Source organism: Lissotriton helveticus, chromosome 1_1 (genome assembly GCF_964261635.1).
Source record: "Lissotriton helveticus chromosome 1_1, aLisHel1.1, whole genome shotgun sequence".
In the NCBI taxonomy this organism is placed as follows: Eukaryota; Metazoa; Chordata; class Amphibia; order Caudata; family Salamandridae; genus Lissotriton; species Lissotriton helveticus.
Genome location: NC_136057.1, coordinates 612859184 through 612883437, shown reverse-complemented (window position 1 = coordinate 612883437; position 24254 = coordinate 612859184). Strand labels below are relative to the sequence as shown.

The 24254-nt window shown below is 40.7% G+C and overlaps 1 protein-coding gene across 2 annotated transcripts in view; it reads right to left on the bottom strand.

Annotated features, from left to right (window-relative positions):
- The window catches only part of LOC144770262 (uncharacterized), an 825923-nt gene that overhangs the window by 29344 nt on the left and 772325 nt on the right, over positions 1 to 24254 (bottom strand). For both annotated transcript variants that reach the window (XM_078654631.1, XM_078654641.1), the window contains one exon: positions 19826 to 20089. In XM_078654631.1, the coding sequence (XP_078510757.1) occupies positions 19826 to 20089 (264 nt within the window). The remainder of the gene's footprint in view (positions 1 to 19825; positions 20090 to 24254) is intronic.

Genomic DNA, 24254 nt, shown 5'->3' with positions numbered 1-24254 from the left:
AAGACAGTCATTCACTCACTAACACAGACATATGCACACTAATCCACCCATACAGTCCTGCACATATGCTGTCTTCAAAACACATACAAACAGAGACTCAGTCATTCTTGCATCTATGTACTAAGTAATACTCCCACCAAAGCATGCAAACACTCATACTGATACTAAGAAAAACATCTAATAACCTATATACATACAGATGTATTTACTCATCAACCCATGCAGCCACTTATACACAAAGTGAAACACTAATACATATATTTAAATATTTAAGCATTACTCAGTAATATATGTATTCACTAAGATATTCAATAATATATACATATGTAACACATATTTATTTTTCAGAAAGACACACATTCACTGGATGGTGTTATCAGTGATGTCATGAGTGATGTAATATGTGACGTCATCAGCAGTGCATTACACGCGCAAGTTATAGTGAGTCCAACTAACTATAACGTGGAATTTCATTGGTTTTATATCAGTAAAATTTCCAGCTAACTATAACTGGTGTCAAACCTATGGTTTTTTCAGTGAATTTCATAGGTTTTGTAAAGGCTACTTCCTAACTATAACGTGTGTAAAACCTATGTTTTTTTCAGTGAATATATATATAAAAAAGAACTGCAACATTGTATCCCTACCGTGATCAAGCAACAGTACGTTGCGAAACGCGTTGGTGTTGTGCGATGAATGCTGCCTTTTGAAAAATAAATGGTGAAACTTTGGGAAATATATCCGTTGTTGAGTGCTGACTTACGCTATCGGTTGATAGCTTCTGAAGAATATTGTGATCCTTCATCTTCAAGTATATATATATATATATATATATATATATATATCCTCCAAAATCGGTTCCAGTTTCCCAGGGACTGCAACGCTCGTGGTCGGTGCGTTACCCTGCGGCTGAACCCACGCCGCTTAACATTCGCCAACTCTTCCCCCAACGAGAGAAAAAATGGGTCGCATACCCAAAACAGTTCCCCTTCAAAATCAGCTTTATTCATATTATTCACATACAGGGGCTGACAGCGCGTTTGATCTACGCGTTTCGGTGTCTCTCCACCTTGCTCACGATGTGCCCAGATTGCAGTGAGCAGAGCCCAGGAAGTGGTAAGGAGACAGACTAGTGCTGTCTCTTTCCTAAAAAAGTTTAAAGAACGATTTTCCCTATCTGTGATTCCATTATCTTATTTTGTTCTTTTTAAATTTCTTTACCTGTCTTTACCTGTGGTTGTTACAGTTTAGAATCATAGTTTTAACCTGCCAGTGATTGCATAATTTATCCCATTTTTTGTGTTTAAAGTTGTGATTTTTCCTTCCCATGACTGCTTCCATTTAACCTGTTGAATTGTGGGGTTTGTAGTTCAAACGCTGTAGTTTTTCCCTCTCATTCCCTGTGACTATCAGTTTTCCCTCCAAATGGCTCCTTTGCTCTGTGCTAAGATCTGTATGTTAAGCAGTACACCCCCAGCGACACTTTTGTGTTAATAAGTCAGTGAAACCAGCCCCCTCCCCCCTGAGACAGCAGTAATCTGCTGTAAGCTGTTTAAACTGTGTTTAATAGGGACTGTGCACTTCGGTTTTTGGCCAGGAGAGGGAGTAAAGCTTTATACAAATAGTGTTGTTAGAGGACAAGTTTGTTAGGGCTTACCAAAGTGTGGATTGAACCTGTCTGTCTCCTAGGAGATCTCTGACTAGAGCATCTCCCCAGTCCCAGCCCCATCCCCAGGCCAGTAGACCTAGGACTGCTATTGGTTTTCCCCAGCTCCAAGCAAATCCGAGCCCTCCTCTCACACCTGCCCAGGCCCTTTAAGGATTTGCTGGGTGCACCCCAAATCATTCTCCATCATCTTGTGAGTTGCAACCTATCTGTGCCCAGATTGCAGTGAGCAGAGTCCAGAGGCAGACTAGTGCTGTCTCTTTCCTAAAAAAGTTTAAAAAACGATTTTTCCTATCTGTGATTGCATCATCTTATTTTGTTCTTTTTACATTTCTTTACCTGTCTTTGCCTGTGGTTGTTACAGTTTAGAATTGTAGTTTTAACCTGCCGTGAGTGCATCATTTATCCTATTTTTTATGTTTAAACTTGTGGTTTTTCCTGCCCTTGACTGCTTCCATTTAACCTGTTGAATTGTGGGATTTGCAGTTCAAACTCTGTAGTTTTTCCCTCTCATTCCCCATGACTTATCAGTTTTCCCTCCAAATGTCTACTTTGCTCTGTGCCAAAACCTGTAAGTTAACCAGTGCACCCCCAGTGACCATTTTGTGTTAACAAGTCCATGAAACTAGCCCACCTTCCCCCACTGAGACAGCAGTAATCAGTAGTAATCAATAGAGACAGTGCACTTTGTTTTTTGGCCAGGAGAGGGAGTAACGCTTTATACAAATAGTGTTGTTAGGGGACAAGTTTGTTAGGGCCTTACCTGCAGCAGTCCAAAAAGTGGATTGAGCCTGCCTGTATCCTAGGAGATTTCTGAATTGAGGAGCAGCTTCCAACTCCCTGTCCAACAAACCTTGTCTGAGGTAGCTGGGACCTTATATAGTCTGATATTGTTTGGTGCTGATTGGTGGTTGTATCCAATGTTTCTATTGGATTATGGTTAGTGTCCTCATTGGTTGGGTATTTGAGGGTTATGATTGGTTTCTGGGTCTGTGATTCAATAAATGTAGGGTTGGGACCAGGGCCTAGGGTTAGGATTTCTATTGGAAGTAGGGACTTGGGTTTCCTGTGTTATTGGTTGTTGGGACTAGGGTGCGACTAGGGCTAGGGTTCGGCCTTTAATTGGAAGTAGCGATTAGTGCTTCTGGTGTTATTGGTTGCTGGACTAGGTGTGGGACTAAGAGTAGAGTTAGGCTTTCTATTGAAAGTAGGGACCAGGGCTTCCTGTGTCATTGGTTGCTTGGACTAGCGTTGGGACTACTGGTAGAGCTAGGGTCTCTATTTGACAGAGAGATCAGGGTTTTTGAAACTGATTGTGTGCTTGGACTAGGTCTAAGATTGGCTGTAAGGTCCTGGTCTCCTATTGGTTCTAGATTTTAGGGCTAGTGTTGTGATTTGATAGTGTTAGTGCTAGAGTTCCCATTGGCTGAAGGGGTCACCTGACTACTAGGGCTATGAACAGCAAGGCTTAGGGCGTCTCAGCCCGGGTGTTGGCGCTACGGGTGAAGAGGACATGGGTGAGTGCCTGTTTGAGCCTGTTCGCGACTGGTCTGGACCTGTGGCAATAATCCTGCCCATTTTCCCATTCATTAATACCCACCCATGTATGTGTCCCTCTGTATATAAGCATTTATTTTCACTATAGATATGTACCTATCTTTGTGTATTGCTTTGTATAAACATGAGGACTAATTATGTTGTAAAAAAAAATCATCTTTGGTCTACATGTACTTGCTTCCATTGTGCATCTATGTACCTCCATGCACTTGGATCTGTGTGCCTGTTACCTTTCTCCTGAAAAACCATACCCAATGCACTATCCTATTTCTCATCCTGAACCTCCTATCAATATATTTAATCTGCATATACTTACCTCCTTTATACATCTATATACTTTTAATGTACTTATGGATCTATATATTTATCACTTTCTTCTAATTTAGCATTTCCAATGCAGTACCCTATTTCTCAGCCTATACATCCTTTAATATACCTTCTAGCCCAATTTTCTGACTCATCTCAAACTTCTTTCTACTACTCTTTCGAATGAACTACCCTATCTCTCACCCTATACATCTATCATTATATCCTCTACACCCTCTCTCTCATTTATCCCAAACTCCATACCACTACTATGTTCGCCAAAATAACCCTTTCTTGACTATCTCCTACTCTACCCCTCCTTGCATCATCTAACACCTCTTTTAACTTACCGATCCCCGTAAAAAAACCTTTCTAAACTCTTCCCTCCGACTCTTTCCCTCTAAAAACCCTTTTTACTCATCCAAAAGCCTCATCCTACTGCTATGATCTAAAAAAAGAAATCCTTCACTCTTCTATCCTGTTCAATCAAAATAGCAGACTAACATGTTCACTTCTCTAATTCCATATTCCACTATACTAATTCTCCCTTAATCCTTTATGGGTTCCAGAGTAGCATGCTACTCGTCAACAAAGTGTTTCAACACCCCATCAGGGTTACAAACGCTATATAAATGCAAACCTTTTTCCCCCTTTTACCCCTCCCCAACCCTTCTCAATCCAAATAACTGACTAACATATCCACCACTCAAACTACTTCATATTTCACTATACTAATTTTCAACACTAATCCTTTATGGGTTCCGAAGTAGCCAGCTACTCTCCAGAAAAGCACTTCAACACCCCATCGGGGGTAACAGGCGCTATATGAATGCAAACTTTCCTTTCCCTTCTATCCCTTCGCTATCCTCCTCACTCCAAATAACAGATTAATATCTACCACTCAAATTACTTTCATATTTCACCATACTAATTCACCACTCATCCTTTATGGGCTTCCGTATTAGCGTGCTACTCACCAAAAAACGCGCTTCAACACCCCATCAGGGCTAAGAAGCGCTATATAAATACAAAACTTTTTTCCTCTTCTATCCTTCTGCTATCGTTCCGAATCCAAATAACTAACTAACATATCCACCACTTAAAGTTTACTTGCATGTTTCACTATACTAATTCAACACTAATCCTCTATGGGTCCCGAAGTAGCATGCTACTCGCCAAAAAGCGATTTGACACCTCATCAGGGGTAGTAAGCGCTATACAAATGCAATTACAATACAATACAATACAACTACGTTCTATCATGCTATTAGGCTGGACGCTACAAAACTTGGTGCAGACTATATGCCTTGGCACTTTAATCAACACTACGTCACTGTTTTCAGAATTCAATCTCACTGATAAACAGATCAAGTTGGCACAAAAGAGAGCAGACTATACGGTGAAAAACTGGAAAAATTACCATTCACGGTTGCAGAAAAACCAGCTACTGATTGGATCATACATGGTAAAATTACTCTTCCTGTTACAACTTTCCATTTTCAGTATTGCCTAAAACATATACCAGCAGGCAAATATGAAAGGTTGGGTAAAGAATACATCAAGACATCCTGGGATTTACCTTACACACACAGATGTTGGAGTGTGGGCGTGAAGTGTTTCCTAGCGGTACAAACTGTGAAAATGCACTAAGCGGTTTTCTCCATGCCATGGTATTAATTTACCTGTGATGGTTCCACTACAAACGTATCCTGCCACCTCCAAGGCTTACCAGCTGCAGTGATTAATCCAATTTTTGGCCAACTTTCGAATGGAAGTTACATTATGTTGAATGATCACAGCTGCTGTGGCATGTTGGCAGGTATTCCATATCTAGTGACGGTTACATCCAGGGTCACTTGCTGTATGCAAGTCTTGTGCCCCTAAATAAAGACAGTCAGGGAGTCACCTTTATGGCCTTCACTGAACATCTCTTCTATACAAATTGATACTCTAAGCATAATGAAACCCATTCTTTTACAACAAACAGTGTCTCTGACCTCGGCCAAAGAAACCTATTATCTGCAAGTCACAAGGACTTCAGCCGAGATACAAGCCCTTTTGAATACAAACTGCTCTATTCATTTCTTATAAATGTTAGAACGTATCTTAAACATGTTTGATACAAGCGGTATTGTACATGTATTTAGGAACGTGTGTTCGGGACTTTTCAAGCAGTCCTCTGAATAATTCCCAACTTCGTGCACTCTATGTTTAGCGGACTGCCACTACTTTTAGCACTCATTGCAGGGATCCTATTTTTTCTCCTACTGCTACGATATGGCAAGCCAAATCACCAGCGTCACTCCTGGCATCATAGGGAGAACTCTATTGGAGATGAAGCGTTGTGAGCGCATCGTCCAGATTTTAGGCTTACCTTGTCTATGAGAATTAAATACCACATGGTTTCTGTTATTGAGACCAATCTGGCAAGATTGCATCTTACCTATTCTGCACTGCATGCTTTGTGGTGAAGAATGCGTGCTAGACATCTGTCTAACACTCCCATCAGTCATGCCTACGGATATCGATACTCTGCTGGACCCGGTAACAGCCCATGCTGTGTGTTGTCCCCAGCAGCTACCAATCCTGATGACGGAATTCATTGAGATCTCACAGACGCAAATTGCTACTGCTGAGGTACGAGAGGAAACAACAGGCATGCAGGTAACATCCGATACGAACATTGCTGATGTGACCAATGCTGAAGGCGATGCTTCTCATCTATGTGCGGTTAGTCTTCTAAACGAAGTAATTCAACTTTCACCTACAACGGTAGACGACGTTTTGTCTACAGGATTAGAGATTTCATGTTTTCTCCATCCGCATACCCTGACTTTTGATTCAGCACACAGTGTACCGGGAAGACTCTGAATTTGGCCTTCATTTTTCAAAACAAAGACTAAACTTGAAACGTTTTCTTATGATTAATTTTTTTTCTTCCAAATTTGTATTTTTCGTTTTTGGCAAAGTACTCTGCTTATAGTAGAACTATTCATAGAGAGCAGAATTCTTTGAAACACTTTTCAGAGCCAACATGTAGCCCTGTCAATAACGATTGTTTTATGTAACTTGGTATGAAATGGTTTCTGCTTTTTCTTCTGTATTTACGAGCCATTTCATCATGTGTGTATATATATGTATGTTCACTCATTTAGCATTGAATGCCAGCTTATGCTTAGAATGAAACATTGCTTTAATATGTACAGCACCATTGCATTTTTTTGTTGCATAACAACAGTTTTAATGCATTTTTTTACAATGTATTTTAGACGTGTTCTTAGCAAATCCTGTGTAGCTATGCTTTAGATATGTTTAGCATGTTTAAAATTTAGTAATGTCTTTCATACGAAACTGGAATGGGTGTTGTGTGTCTATTTAGATACCGTTTATAGGTTTCCCGATGTATGCCCTTATAGAGGCACAATTCACATTGCCCGTATTTAGGCATAGAAATCCAACCCAACCCTTATTTAGGCATTATCCATGCTAACCAAATACAGGCATGGCCACCTACATCCATCCATCCATGTCACAATGAGTTCTTGGAAAACCAGACTCTTAAGCCTTTAGGACTTCCCCTTGCTTGGATTATTGATTTCTCCAAGAACTCATTTATTACGCATGAACATCTATTCCTTAAGGGTTCAATCATGACGTTCCTCTGCCTGACTTTTACGTCAATACTGGCATTCCTAAACACCTTCAAGGTATAAATATACCTTCAGTTGCCATGGCAAACCGCGGCTCGGCTACACAGCTCTACGCGGCTTGCCACGGCAAGTTCGGAAGAATTCGAGCCCCCGTCTGACGCACTGCCATTCTCCTCGCAAAGAATCCAGCTCCAGTGTTTCTGACTCCCCTTGCAGGGTGTTAGAGATTGAAACCCAGAAAGAGATATGGAGCAGACTAGAACCTAGAGGGACTTCTGGCAAATCTTGGCAACACCAATCCTAAATAGCACCTACTTCTTATCTCATACTACACTTAGGTTAGGTACACTGGGGTAGAACTATCTAGAAGCCCCAGATGAGTATTCACATAGCCTGAGTTATCTATGTATGTATTTTTATGAATATATGTCTTAGCTACAAACCATGCTATTGCAGTATTATTTTTTCTTACTGCTATCGCTGTACGTATTATACTTCGCATTCTGTCTTACCGTTCTTATCTCTTGCACAAGAATTAAGACTGTTCAATAAACCCTTTTTATTGAAACGCCCGTCTACCTATTTCTGTGTAAACTCTGTAGAAACGAAGCATGCACGATTGACTGAGAGAAACTGTTATCTATTGTTTCCATGATTCTGAGACTGTTCCGATTCTATGGAAACAAACTTGTCATGTTTATGCGGTTGTCAGAAACTAATCCCTTCTTGTTCATTCGAGAAGTTTCTAGTGTCTCAGAGTTAGCTGGCACACACAAGTAATTAAGTTTAATATACTCAATAGAGGCATACTGACCTCAGTCCTATACCACAACTATAGTGTATATTATTCCTATGCGCAGAGCCTATCAGGGATATAGGAACTACACTACAGTACAGGCTTCAAAATACATTTCTGGAGTTGCGTTGTGCTTGCGACGTAACTTCAGAAATGCGTGACTTTTGGGCAAACAGATGCAGAATTTCTGACGCATCTACTAATCCGTGCGCCATGGAGCACAGCATTGTAAATACAGCGCATCCTTGGCGGCACAAGGACATTTGCCGCTGGGGCACAGAAACTGACGCATCTAAGCAATGTAAGCCTGTTGATGCCTGGAGACTTTGCAATCCCACCCTGAGCGATTACTCACTGGTTCATCAGAAGCAATCACAAATAGATAATTTCTTTATATATCACAATATCTCTGAATCCTTAAGAGCTGTGGATATACCTTCCATTCTAATATCGGATCATACTCCCATTTCCATTCAATTAGATATTTTGCAGACACCACACATGGCTATACACTGGTATTTTAATAACTTACTCTGCGTAGACCGTATATTTATCTCATCTTTTTTGTCCTTTTTTAATGAATATGTTTACTTTAATCAAACAGACAACTTTCCCTTTTCTGTTATTTGGAATGCATTTAAAGCAACTGCTCATGATTTGATTATTGGATATGTCTAAAAAAAAATAATACTTCACGTAAGAAGGCCAAATAACTTTTAGCAAAGATAAAGAGCATTCCTATTATTCTTCTAAATTGAAAGATTGTTTATCTGAGCTTAATAATGGCAAGATTAAACTTAATAAGAAATTAACAGATAATTCCTCACTTTAAAGGTTTATGGTGGCCAAAACGAAGCTTGCAAACTAGTGGCAAGTTATCTTAGGCTTAAAAATGTAATATTGAATCAATTATGGATGCACAACAAACACTAAAGTTTAAAGACTCCAAAATCTTAGATGAATTCTTCCATTTTTATGTATTATCATATACCCCAGAGGATTTTCTCTCGGAAATTCATATTGCTCAGTATCTGTCTGATATTCAAAAATCCTATGTTATTCCACTGGATTTCACATTATAAGAATCCGATATATAGCAAAAAAGAACTTCGTACAGCTTTGCATATACTTAAAAAAGACAAAGCTCCAGGCCTGGATGGCCTCACAGTTGAGTTTTTTGTATCCATTTCTCACAGTTACTTTTACCTAAATTGCATAATCTTTTAACTTTTTCTTTGCACTCAGGTGATTCTTCTGGCTCTTTTTCAGATGCCCTAATTTGCCTCATTTCAAAAGAAGGGAAAGATTCAAAATATTGCAAAAATTTAAAACCTATCTCCTTAGTTAATATTGATTATAAGATTTTTTCTAAAGCCCTGGCCCTACGATTGTAATCATATCTGCCTAAATTACTAGGCAAGGAACAATCAGACTTTGTCACAGGTAATGCTTGCTTTTTGACATTTTATCCACAACTTCCCACTTACCTCATTCTTTCAGCAATTGCCCTAGACGCAGAAAAATCGCTTGACCAAGAATTTGGCCTTTTCTCTTTCAAACACTTTGGATTGGTTTTGGCCCAAACATTGGGGCCGATTAGAATAGCGGACGGATCACCACCGCCATGCAGGCGGTGGCGATCCATCCGCTATTCGTGCCCATCCGCCACCTATTTCCCCCCCGCCATATTACAATGGCGGGGGTACCGCGGCGGACGGGAAGACCGTCCACCACTTAAGGCGACCTCTACGGAAAAGGTCAAATATGGTGGCGGTGTCTATCAGACACCGCCAGCCATATTAGGATGTGCTGTGGGCAATGCCTTTCATACGGCGTTATTTTTTCTGAACCCCTATTCAACAAGAAATTTATCAACCTCCATGACTTTCTTCCTATTGACATTATAATTATTTGACTATGCTTAATATTCTATTTTATTCTTAGTATGCATTATATTAACTTTTTGACCATTTTAATCCAACTTTCCTCTTTCCAAACCATGTATAACCCATATTTATATCCAGCTATTCCTTTTAATCCCTTAATCTCATTTGTGTGACTGTTTATTATTTTACGGTATTATGTACGTGTGTCCTAATTTCTCTTAATAAACTTATTTCTGAACTGAAAAAGTTAAACATATGAAAGATAGGTCGACCCTTTAGCAGTTACACATTTGTACTACCATTGTTTGGAATTGTAGCTGTTGTGAACTGAATTATTCCAGCTCTTATGATAGGCACTTTTGGCTGCTTATTCTGGAATTTTGGGAAGTGTCTGCGTGAGAGAAAGCCATAGGGCAAGATTGCCGTGAGAGCATTTAGGTTTCCATTTGTCAGTTCCTCAACTTTGGGCCAACAATGTCTAAATGAAGTGGTGGTTGATCTGCAATAATGGGTCTGAATATTAAACATACAGAAAATATCCATGTTATGTGAAATGACTTCTTATCCTATATTAATTGACCTCTCTTAGAGAAAACGTTTGCTACCACTTTGGCAAACTAGTCAGCACAAGCTGTGATTAGGAAACCACTAATTTGAGAGAGTAAGTAGGTCACCCCTCCACTCTCTGTATTACAGGGCAGATCTGATTATAATACTAGGCTTGATTTCAGTGTTGCTCAGTGTGGGTTGAGAAGGAGGGTAATATGTGGATTACTTAGCTCTGTCGAGAGGATCCCATTGTGTCCAACAGACTAATTAATTATTCTTTGTTCAGTAACAGCATCACATGTGCTAAAAATTGGTTTGCCATTCGTCAATGAGGAAGCACTAGAAACCTTCCTAGTTGTAGAAATGCTGCAATTTATTTATAGGCTTGTAATATCTCTGAATGGGTTAGTTGCCTGACCATTTCTAGTATGCATGGACTGGTGGTCAATTTCGATGTAATACCTTTACAGAAAATTAGGGAAGCTAGAAAATGTAAATTGATTAGTGTAAGTGTGCAGTGTTCCTGCAATCTTTTTTGTTTTGCTTCATTAGAGTGTTAGCTATTTCAATTGTACAGAAACCAGAGTGAGAAAAGACTGATTATTTTGCTAAATATTTCATACCAGAGTTATGTTATCCCCCAACATTGCTTGAGTGGCTCTGTCTCACTTTGTTTTGAACCATTATTTCCTGCTTGGCCTTGTATTCTTCAGAAAGATCTTGAAGAACCACTGTCTAGGATGTGGAATTGGAGTATCACTTCCGTTTGAGTGGTAATTGAAAAGCGAATTGTACATGTGGGGAGGTGGATGTACAGCTCTCATCAGTGTGCTATGCTTTGGTAAATCCTTTGACAATGAATTTGGTGTACAGAGGGTTAGTAGAAGTTTTTGGGAAATTCGTATCACATTTTCATATATAAAATGGGAGGATAAAAAGGGAGTTAAGTGGTAGGGTAATTATTGATTACTCTATTCTCAGTTGCAAATTATCTTCTGGTTGCGAGAGTCAATCAATGAAAGAACATCTTGATAACCACCACACTGAGCAGTTTATTTTTTCGAAAATGAAGGGTGTACAAGCAGGTATGAGATCTCGAGTGTAACCAAACAGTTGGTCTGGTTGTAGTCCTTCTCTTGCTTCTCTGGGAATATTTATTGTGGGTGACAGTTTAGTAGGGGAAACGATCTTTTCAATAATAATTGAAATTTGAAGACCTTATGGTCATGGTGAAGGCAGATCGCTCCATGGTGCCCATCCGCTGTCAATCGAAGAGAAACAAAACCCTAAAACATTCTTTGGAGACTAAACTCCTTGAAAGTAAAACTGATTATTTGGTGCTAATGAGTGTACAGTAGATAAGCCCACTTGGACACTGATCTAAAAATGAAACGAAATATAAAAAAGAGAGCACAAACTTTCAAATTGACAAACTGTGTATCAAGAACATTTTTATGGAATTTTGTGCCAAAACATAATGGGACCCCATAGACAACTCTTCCAACTGCAAGAGTGATACAAAGGGCATTTAGGAGTAGTAAACTTAGGAATCTTAACTTTCCTGCTCCTAAATGCCTTTTGTGAATACCGAAAGTCATAAGGTTAGGATTTTGTCTCAGACCCACTGTATTTTACTATCAGGACATGTCACACACATCAGTACATGTCCTACCTTTCACCTACACTGTACCCTGCTCACAGGGGTACCTTGGGCCTACTTTAGTGGTGACTTACATGTAATAAAAGGGAAGGTTAGGGCCTGGCAAGTGGGTGCACATGTCAGGTCGACATGGCAGTAGAGACTGCGAGCAGACACTGCACTAGTAGTTCTGGGAAACCTTTGAAAGGCTGCTTGTGTGGATGGCATAATCAGTGCTGCAGGCCCCCTAGCGTTGCAGAAAAGGGGGTGGCGATGAACAGAGTGTCTGAATTAAGCAGACCACTCTTACCCAGTCCAAAGATCAGGGCTTGATCCATCACCGTTATTTAGCTCACTGCCCCATCCCAGCTCAGAACCTGGCTATATGCAAATTAGTCTGTCCCTGGCCCAGTGCATCATGGGAACAGGGCAGACCAAACTACCAAGCCAATTCTTCACCAGAAAGGAGACAAGCTTCCGGGGACCGGTTTCTGCCATTTCAGGCATCGTCGGCCCGGCTTGCTTGATTCCTGATGGAGCAGTGAGCAAGGGACTCATGTCTGAGTATACCCTGCCACACCTATAGTGGCCAAAAACGATTCAGAAAAGGGGGTGGCGATGAACAGAGTGTCTGAATTAAGCAGACCACTCTTACCCAGTCCAAAGATCAGGGCTTGATCCATCACCGTTATTTAGCTCACTGCCCCATCCCAGCTCAGAACCTGGCTATATGCAAATTAGTCTGTCCCTGGCCCAGTGCATCATGGGAACAGGGCAGACCAAACTACCAAGCCAATTCTTCACCAGAAAGGAGACAAGCTTCCGGGGACCGGTTTCTGCCATTTCAGGCATCGTCGGCCCGGCTTGCTTGATTCCTGATGGAGCAGTGAGCAAGGGACTCATGTCTGAGTATACCCTGCCACACCTATAGTGGCCAAAAACGATTCAGAAAAGGGGGTGGCGATGAACAGAGTGTCTGAATTAAGCAGACCACTCTTACCCAGTCCAAAGATCAGGGCTTGATCCATCACCCTTATTTAGCTCACTGCCCCATCCCAGCTCAGAACCTGGCTATATGCAAATTAGTCTGTCCCCGGCCCAGTGCATCATGGGAACAGGGCAGACCAAACTACCAAGCCAATTCTTCACCAGAAAGGAGACAAGCTTCCGGGGACCGGTTTCTGCCATTTCAGGCATCGTCGGCCCGGCTTGCTTGATTCCTGATGGAGCAGTGAGCAAGGCCCCCTAGCAGCATTTGATTTACAGACCGTGGGAACACACAGTGCACTGGACTATGGACTTAGCAATAAATCAATTAAGCCAGTCATGGAAACACCAATCCATAATAACAAATTACACAGAGAGCATATGCCCTTTAGCACAGATCAGGATTGGTAAAGTGCCCGGAGTCCTAAAACCAGCAAACAATGGGACAAAAACAGAAGGCCCAAAAGCAAAAAGTGAAGAGGATTAACCCTCTGGAAAACCAAGGTCTAAAAAGAGGATATTTTTAAGGCAGCCTTCAGATCAGCAGGCCGAATGTTATGCAAGGCTCTCATCAAAGTTTTTGTTTCAACAGGAGAGGAAAGATATTGGGAGCGTTCCAGCCATTGAAAACTTTCTAAGCAGTGGTTTGACCTGGTTAGTAGCAGTGAGTCATCAAGTTTAAGCATAATATTGGAACAACTCTGATCCAAGACGTGACCTGCATGGTGAATGGCTTTAAACACGTAGGGGGTCAGACCTAGGGCCGATAGCATGTCTAGGAGGGATTTAGTCTCCGATTTCAGTGGCTACTCCAAATGGAGATCAAAGTCTTCCAGTACTAGAGAGTGGGCATATTTAAGGGACCAGGATGATAGGTAGTCATTTCATGATTGCAAAAAGGAACTCAGTGAACTGGGAGGACAATATATCAGAACTCCGGCTACCGACTGTTGGGAAGATAGAGAGCAGCAGAATTCCAAATTCTCTGCTCCCACTAAGTGCCAACAGTTAAACTTTGTTTTATATATAATGGCCACCCCCTGCCTTTTTGTCTATCTTTCCTAAGGATTGTATATCCCTGTGGGTATGCTATATTGGGGTTGGAGGCATCTGTGGGCCATGTTTCTGTTAAGAAAAGTAGACTTAGTTCACTATCTTCAAGCAGTTCAAAAACCTGCAGATCATGCTTCTGTAGTGATTGGATGTTCAGCAAAGCTGCTGAGAACTTTCCGACTTTAGAGATGGGATTCTGATTGCTAATATAAAAAGTCCTCTCACCAGGAGGCAGCCTAGTCCAGTTACATTGTGGACACCGAAATCCGTCCTTCCCTCCGCCAACAGGAGATTAGCGAGAACATTTCGATTCTGAAGTGAGATTACGTAGCAAGGTACTTCTAAATACAAACTTAGTTTTGTCAATTGGCTGGAAACAGGCAACGTGATGGGTGCTGGCTGCTTCTGTAATGCTGACGGGTGCAGATAGGCTTCCCTTTGCCACTCCAGCGGAACGTCCACACAGCACATCTTTTATCGGCATATGGCCCGAAGTAAAGAAAAGACTGGAGCGCATACTGCATTCAAGATGGCGCCTTGAAATGTCACTAATAGGGAAAAATGGCTGAGTGTTAGCCCAAGAGTGCCCTGTGTAATTAGCTGCTCCTTCCATCCTCCAGCCCTTCAAATTCAAATTCAAAAAACGATAACTTGGCAAACAATAAGGTCACAAATTTCATCAAAAATAGAAGTGATTCAAGTTAAAAGCCCCCCAACAATTTAACTGCCAATATTAAAACGAATAATAATAAAAACAATAGTAGAAATTAGTCAGTGCAAAGAGAAACCTTTCGGCATCCGCGCAGCGACTCTCTTTATAGGCATATGGTTCGAAGTTAGTAAAAGACCAGAGCGCACACTGCATTCAAGATGGTGCCTCCAAATGTCCCTAACGGGTAAAAATGGCTAAGTACTTTACCCAAGAGTGCCCCTATAAACTATATATTTAAAAAGTATGATTTCACAGTAACAGTAGCCCAAAATACATTTGCACCATGTAGGATCTCCCACATTTTCCATAAGAAAGGCCCACGTATGATTATAAATGTTTACTTTAACCCTCTGCCTGGGAAAATGCTGGAGAAATCATTTAAAGTTATTTTGAGCAAAGTTTCCATAACATGATTTAATGGTGAAGTTATATTTTTGAAAGCTTTAGTAGAAAAGTCTTTTATAAAAATAAATTTTATGATATCTGAGCCACAACTGGCATAAAACCAAACCTGCCACTTATCGCACTTTCAGAGCTGGAATACACATCCTTGACTGGGAGGGTTAATAATGACCCTAGCTAATAAAACAATAATTCTGCCTATTAGTCTATAAAAAACAGAAGGATGTTACCTACTGGCCACTTAGTAGGGATTAACATTTTGAAATGGGTGTAACATAGCTGGCAGAAACATAGGTTGCTTTAGCATTTCTCAGTTTCAATTCGATATGTCAAAGACAACTCCTAACCAGCCTGGCTTCAATGCCGGGAGGGAAATCGTTTGAACCACGGTTGGTGGGAGGAGAGCTTAGCTAAATAGAGGGGTAGCTAACGTGCTAAATTGAGGCCTGTCGCCTGGTGGCAAAGGGTTCTACCATTTAGAACCAGGGGAACCTCTGTAATTTTAGAGTAAGACAAATAGCAAGTGTTGCAAAAGAAGGTTGGCATAGGGTGAAAATTAGGCAGGACTGGGTAGGGAATATGATCCAATCCCTGACTAGTGCATTGGATAAAACTGCCATCTCACCACCACCTACTATTCCTGGTCCTGGGAAAACTACACATAAAGAAGAAAGCCATGCTGCAAGAAAGAAATAGGACTTAAGACTCCTACTGTAAAAGTAGATTCTCACAAGGACTCATGGTTCCTTCATCCAGGGACTGGACCTGCATGTCCGCCTAAGAGAAATGTGGTTGGTTTTGTTTGCCTCTATCAGGGACACAAAATTCAGAAAGACTCAACGTCAAGAGTGCCTAGAGTACTGGGCCCTGTCGAAAACCTGGCTGTAGAAAGGCCTTGTGTGTATACGTTTTTGCTAAGGAGCAAAGGGCTAAAGGACTGACAGACGGAACTTCCCAGGCTCCAGAGAAAAGTGAAATGTAGCCTTTCTTCCATTTATTAGGTCCCAGTCAACTGCAACTTATTGTTTTTCAATGCTGCTTTATTTTTGTACGCACCTGCAAGAAATTGGGTTATAGGTTGGGGGGTAAAACACTTCTCAAGCAGCAACCACATTTCTTCTCATGGTGAAGTCACAAGAAAACCCTAAATTAACCTCTGCTCAGCCCTGGGGTAGTTTTGCACAGAGCAGTCAGGCTTAACTCAGAGGCAATTTGTAAAGTATTTGTGCAACACTTCAGACAGAAACACAGTGACAACACACCACAAAACACAAAAGGATCCTACACCAGTTTAGATAATGTTTAATAAATAAAACAAGACCACAATGACAAAAAGCCAATCAATAGAATCAGAGATATTAAATTTGACATAAAGTGCCCACTGTGGATATCAAAATGTACCGGACCGGGACAGTCACAAGTTCACACCAACCGTGATTGCACACAGGGACCTTGTTAAGCCAGCTGAACAAAGTACCTTCAATCCTGATTTGTGGTGCATTACACGGATCTGTGTTGAAGATGCGTCATGCAACCCAAGCAATGCATTGGTTCTGAGATGCAGTGAGGGCGCGGTTCGAGATCCTGCTATGTCATCGTTGAAGGTCCCATTGATGAAGGCCTGCAATGCAAAGTCCGGAGTCGGAGATGCTTCACTTAGTCGGAGTGATACGTTGATTCAGAGGAGCTGCGAGTCTGGCATCGTCGTTGAGGCTGCTGTCATCAGGAGATGCAATGGCCTGCACCAAGGATGCACAGCAGCGGTTCTGATTGTGATGCAGGCTGCAGTAGCACTGCAGGTCTTTGCGGCGGGTCCAATCCATGTAGCAGCGGAAATGCATCAATTCTATTTGGGTTGCACTGCACAACAGGATAGGTGCATTGGGTCTCTTGGGTCCACAGAGGCTGGCAAAGCAACTTAAGCCCACCTCCAAGGGTCCAGGTCTAGGGAGGCAGCACTTGGCAGGGTAGACTCACAGATGGAAGAGTCTAGGTGCAGTTGCAAGGTTGTTGGAGCCTTCTGTCCTTGAGGCTGAAGTCAATGGGCCAGCCACCTAGCCTTTATCATCACTCTGGAGTTCTGGGTTCAAGCGATGTAGGTCCAGTCTTTCTCACCCAGTTTGGAGTGCAGCTGGTCAGAAGAGTAAAGCAGCAGCAAGGCAATAGTCCAGCAGAGTGGCAATCTTTCGGCAGCACAGCAGTCCTTTCTGGCAGAGTGCCAACAGGTCTAGAAGTGTCCTGCAGTGTCGGTGTCTGAGGTCCACTATTTATAAGAAGTTGTGCCTTTGAAGTGGGGAAGAAGCGTCGAAACATTTTCTTTTGAAATTTCCAGGTGTCCCCTTTCACCCTGTCCTTGCCCCAGTTTATCTGAGGTGAAAATAGGCTGTGAAATTTGTGAAAGGGCTAAGGCAGAGACTTTATGATTTGCAAGTGAGGGAGGTGATAGCTCCTCTTCCTCATTAACTCAGAGTGGCCCATCCTCGCAACGCCTATCTTCCCTTAAACACAAATACCAACTGCCAGCTAAACCAAGTCATGCGACTCAGCATCAGGCTAAAGGCATTAAAATGGCTAAGGAAGAGAAATACCAACTGTCTAAATGTAACATTTTCAAAATTGGAGTTTAAAATCTCACCAAACATGACCTCATCACCTGTTCCTGTGTGGAATTTATACTTAGAAAATGCAATAACACAACTCCAATGCTATCCTATGAGAGACACAAAATGCAGAAACAAATGGTAGTGGTAGTGAAAAACAAATGTAGGAGTCTTTTATTACCAGGAAATTTAAACTTCCTTCAAAGTACATTTCCTTCCCTCTGGGCCTTCCAGGACCTACCTTAGGGGTGACCTATAAGTATTAAAAAGAAATGTTTGGGTGTGGCAAATTATTTACTTAGCCAAGTTGAAATGGCATTTTAAAATTGCACATAGGCTGTGATGGAAGACCTAAGATATTTTTAAAGTGCTGCTTAAATGGGTGATACAAAAGGGGATGATGGACGGAGCATTTGAACAAATCAAAGACTCACCCCCAGTCAACTGATCTGGGTTTAATCCATCACCATTCTTTAGTTCACTCAGCCACCCCAGTTCAGACAAAGCTATATGCAAATCAGTCTGACCCTGTGCCTTGTGGGAACAGTCCAGCCCGAACTGCCAAGCCATGTCTTCCCTGGACCGGAAACAAGCATCCTGGGACCGGTTTCGGATTCATAATCCTCATCAGCCAGGCTATCTTGAATCCAGTGGCCAAGTGAACAAGGGACTCACGTCTGAGCATACCCTGCCACACTTAGGGCGAACAAAGCGATACAAAAGGGGATGATACCATTCTTTAGTTCACTCAGCCACCCCAGTTCAGACAAAGCTATATGCAAATCAGTCTGACCCTGTGCCTTGTGGGAACAGTCCAGCCCGAACTGCCAAGCCGGCCTTTTTGTACCGCTTAAATGGGTGGCACAATCAGTGCTGTAGGCCCACTAATGGCATTTAATTTATATGCCTTGACCATAGGTAGTGCCACTTTACTAGGGACTGACAAGTATATTAAATAAGGCAATTGGGCATAAGCCAAATTCTTCCATGTTTAAGGAGAGTCCTAAGCCCAACAAAAACAAATTCAACCCAAAAGTAGGAGGAGGGAAGGCAAAACATTTGGGGGACTCCCTATAGAAAGTCCAACAGCAGCTTTTGCCTTAAAACTTAAAAAATGCATACCACATCTCTTTATCCAAATTCAATTACCTTGGAATATTTTCGCTCAGTAAAGATTTCTCTATTTTTCTGATTTGGTTTGGGAATTTTATTGTTTGTGTTCTTTACTTTGAAATTTCGAGTTCAGTTTGAAATTAAGACACATTTCTCAGTTGGTTGCCTGCTGCTTGTGCCATAGGTACCAAGGATTGGATAGTGATTCTCTTAGAACTGTGTCCTGGCCTAACCAGATTGTATTTAACACTCAGGTTGTCTTCATATACATTAAAACACTGTGTTATTAGTAGGTACACTGAAGATAATTGAAATTAAGAGGACAAAACATTTGTAAACATACTAGTCACTCAGTCACAACATACTTCTAAAAGTGACTCAGTAGCTCTGGACCAGTACCACTGCTAACATGAAATTAGTAGCAAAAGTTAATTTAATGCAGAACTGTGTGAAATCCCCAAACAAGAGAAGTATGAGGTGTTTCTTAAATCAGTTAAATGGACCACAAGTGCTACTCCTCCTAAAGTGGGAGTAGTAACAGTTGACCCTGAAAACTGTAAAGTATTTCACATTGGCTTTGGTGGTAACTGTGCCAAAACATGTTTTTGTCACATTTCTGTAGCTTTGATTTCCAAGTTACATTGCGAAGAAAATTGAACATTTATCTTGAATGTTTTGCCTTAGTTCTGGACTTATTAAGCATGTTCTGGATCCCAAGAGAAGTGCAGACTTTATTAGGTGCAAGTAAAAGCAAGGTATAGAGAAGAAACTAGAAGGAGCACTGTGCCTCAATGTTTTATCATCTGTACTAGTTTGCAATATTTGTAATGCTTTTGTTACAGCACCATAATCAACTTCACCCATGTTTCATTGTATTGTTTACAAGCATGATTTCTTTTTACCACAAACCTGAAGTGATTGAGGACCATGGTTCTTGGTTTCATTCAAATTGTGTTTTGTATCTGATGCATTGTGAAGGTTGCGTTGTTGGCTAGTTTTCACTGGGGTTTGAAACACCGAAGTTCCGTTTTGCCTTTGAGAGCTTTCAAATTTTGGAGAATTTATAATGCTGTTGTTTTCTAGAAACGCTGCTTCCTGAGATGTCAGATGTTGCAAAGACTTCTGGGATTCACGAAGGAAGACTGCTGTTGGTCTACTGCTCTGAACAGGCATCTAGGTCATTGAAAAAAATGCACACAAACATACACAAAATTAGCAATTTAATACAAAACACTGTTTTTATACCACTAGCTGCTACTGACTGCATTTGCATAAACATACAAATCTTATTATGTTTTCATTATCTTTGGTCTCTCAGCTGTGCAGTCAAATGTGCCAATACAGTGCTTGCTTGTAGTCATGTAGAAACATCCCAGAAATATTGATGGTCAATTGTAGTGATTGCCGGCGACATCCCATGCCAGAGGGCTAGGACATGAGAGGATATTAGGGTTCTCCTGCATTTCTCTCTTTTATTTGACTGCTGTCAGAGAATAGTTCAACCCTCACCATAGAGTGAGCCTAGACGGTATCCTGAAGTTGATTGTATATTAGATACATCACTGAACTTTGAATAATTGAAGATGGGGAAATTCTAGACTGTTTTAGAAGTCTGATACTGAATTTCATGATAAGCCTGCTGATTGGTTCTGTTTGTAATACATGTACTTCAGGACTATGCAGGCAGACCTGTATGTATGGTATTGGACTATTCTGCTTGAGCTTTAATGACATGTGAGGTTTTTGTCTTCAATGAGAGGATTTATGTGTGGTTTCAATTATAGTGAACCTCTAAATATGGAGATCAGTCAGCTAACAGTAAATTTGCACACATTTATGTTGGCTACTATAAAATGATTGGTGTATTTGTAGAGAATGCTAATATACTGGAAAAGGGTGTCCAGGAACTGGAATGGAGGTGATGAGATGGAGTGCTGCCTATAAAGAATCTTGGACCAGATGTACAAAGCATTTTTTAGTGGCAAACTCTCAAATCTGGAGTTGTCAACTGCAAAAAATGCCTTTTGCAATGTACTAAAGCCTTTTTAGGAGTATGTAACGTTTTACAAACATCTAAAATGGGTGTAAAAATAAATAAGGAATCGCTATGTGTAAAGGGTGTGTTATAGACGTGCTTACCAAATATCATGTAAATCAATTGCTTAGGACTGACATAGCAGTCGTAAACCATTCAAATGTTACAGACCCCAAGCTGGCATGGTAACCCATTTGCAAAATGGAAGGGGCCCATTGAAGACCCCTTCCCCTTTATGAATGTTTAAAACACTTTTTTTGTGGAGTAGGCAGTGATCCACAAGTCTACAGTAAACTCTCAAACAAATAAAAAAAAGTGTTTTCTTTTTTTAAGTACAGCCCAACATTCTCTAAGGAAAATGGACTGCATTAAAAAAAACGTTGGATGTATGTAAATGTGCATTTTTAACAAAGGGAGAGTAAGGGTTTTCTCTTGGGCTATACTCCTAGTCCCCTGGAGTTAGTATTCTATAAAACAAATGAAGGAGTATCCCCAGGACATAATGTCGTATGTAAATTTGATCACAGACATGGTGGTCTGATGTAATGGCCTCTAATCGTAGGGAGTTAAAATGTGCTACCTATCTCATTAATATTCATGAGATAGGTCGGATTGAGACCCACTAAGAATTGGATTTTTTGCAAGTGATCTATTACAGAATAGGGGAATTCTGAAAAACTCTTCACTGGTCGCATAAATACTGGTCGCAATTTGCAACCAGTAGCCTCTGACCAGATATTTGTACATTCGACCTTTAGTCCTTCACTGCTTTAGTGGTGAGTGGGTTATAATTTTCATCAGTCTCTGGATTCTCAGCAAGAATTTCTCAGCTTTAAATTTACTCTACCTTTCCCAGAAGTCAGACTTAAGGGAAATATTCTTAACTATTTGCTCAACATAATTATGGGTTGCTTTACTGTATAAAGTAAAGAAGATAAGCGGCTAAAAAAACTTTTCTTTTAGAACAATCTCACAAACATAATGATTTAACTTATTTTACAAGAAGAGTTGCCTCTAAAATATAATCCTTAATGAATTACGAAAGTTGCCAGTAAAGATTGAGACATATTTTGCTCTTCTTTCTTCAATGCTAAATGCTGTGACTGCTCTGTGAACAAACCACCATGGCTATGTTACAAAGTTGTGTTTTCAATGAAATTGCATATTTTACTTTGCTTATAACTTTGCTGCAGATTCTAAATAGCTCAGCAAACATAGCTAGCCAATTTCAAAAGTTTTTGGGGTATTATTCAGTAACCAACCCGACTTCAACTTAACAGTGTTTTTAAGGTAAATGTTATGGTCATTTCTACCATACGATAGTGTCTATGTTAAAGTCTTATGAGCAGGAGCAACCCAATTTTACAATTAATCAATTTACAAAGGTGTTTTCTAATATTTCCAAGATTTGTTTTTCTAAGGAGAGAGGTTCTATACACTCAATTATGGTATCAATGTTATCAACTGTAGTCATTCACACCTAAACGTACACCCTCAAGTGGATGAATATGTATAATTTGGCTCCATTATCACTTTTTTAACATGGGTCAATGTCTTCATTACTATAATATCGGAACACATAAAGCCCTAAGCTACTATATGGTGGTGGGAGTGTGCTAACCTATTTGATTTGTGGGATGCCTTTAAACAGTTTTCTTTTTTTGACTGCAAAATATTTTATTGAGGTTTCTTAATGGACAATAAACATGGACATACATAAAAAAAATAGTATTGAGCAATAATATCTATTACAATACATAGAATACAAAATCATCATTTTCAGAACAATAGATATGAAAATATTCATATTCATAGGGAAATATAGAGGGAGGGGGGAGAGGAGAACATCCAAAAACAACTAATGTGTAAGCTATAAATAGAGCTACTATATCTTAATAATTAATGTAATATATGAACAATAAATAGGAAATTTAGCAATAAATATACCATTAAGATAAATAAACATCAACAGGTATCCAGAATGACTGATAAGAGTTAGGATTATGATTAATCCCAGACAAGGATAACTGAGCACCTCTTCTTGTAAAAATAACCCATGACCACCAAGCTTGAACTGATAATATCGAAACATCTTTCCAAAAGAAAGTAATTGATTTTAACACAGCTAAAATTAAGAAATCAAAAAGTTTACCTTCAAGAACATTTAAGCTCTGTGATAATATAACAGATTTGCATATTTACAAGTTGTATGATATATCCACATAAATATTTAGTATCTTTTTAATAACTTCCCAAACTTCATTCCAAAATGTAAACACTAAAGGACAATGATAAAGCATATGTTGTAACGAACCAGGATGTAAATTATAATGCCAACACGTTGCAGATTGAAGAAGTTTAGCTTGGAATAAACGTAACGGAGTCCATAAACAATTAAATAAAATATAAAAATTGGTTTGATAAAGGTAACCATCCAGATATATTATTAAGCCAAATATTTTCCCATGGATCACTAGATAAGGAAAGTGAAAGCTCATTATTTCAAAATGTTGAAATCATATTTATGTTACTTCCCAGAGTATTAGATAATTTTATACATAAAATAGAAACACCATGAGAGGACGCTGATATAGGGGCTCATTAGGATCGCGGTTTTCCCGCATCCTACGGGCCGGCGGAAGCCACCGCCGGCCCGGAGGATGCGGGAAAACCGCCGCGGAGCCTCCAAAGACCCACTGCCAAATTAGGATGGCTGGTGGGTCTTGGTTCATGTCCGCCACTTTTCCGCCGCGGTTGGCATACAACCGCGGCGGAAAAGCTCTAATATGGTGGCGGTGTCTCTCAGACACCGCCAGCCATATTAGGATTGCGCATCTGATATGCTTTTCCGCGGCGGGTTCTCCGCCGTGGAAAATCATACGGGTGTGCACTTTGGGGGCCCGTTGCGGGCCCCCAGGGTGAAGGGGGGGTGGGGGTGCACATGGGGGGTACCTATGGTACCCGCCTGCATTTACATGCAGACAGCGGCAGGCACTGCTCGATGCCTGCAGCTTTCTGCATGTAAATGCAATGCGTGCATTTTTACCATTGTGGCGGGCGCAGCTTGAAGCCGCACCCGCCGCAATGGTAAAAATAGAGGATGTGACCGCCAGGGTGGCGGTCACATCCTAATTGCAGAGGAGGGAACGCCGCAGCCCATGCGGATGTTCCCTGCTCCTCAAGGGTCGCGGACGGACTCAAGTCCGTCCGCGATCCTATTGAGCCCCATAGTTTGGATATACATTGATAAGTCAGCTTTCACATTAGATGGAATATCTTGAGAAAATAATTTAGAAACAAATT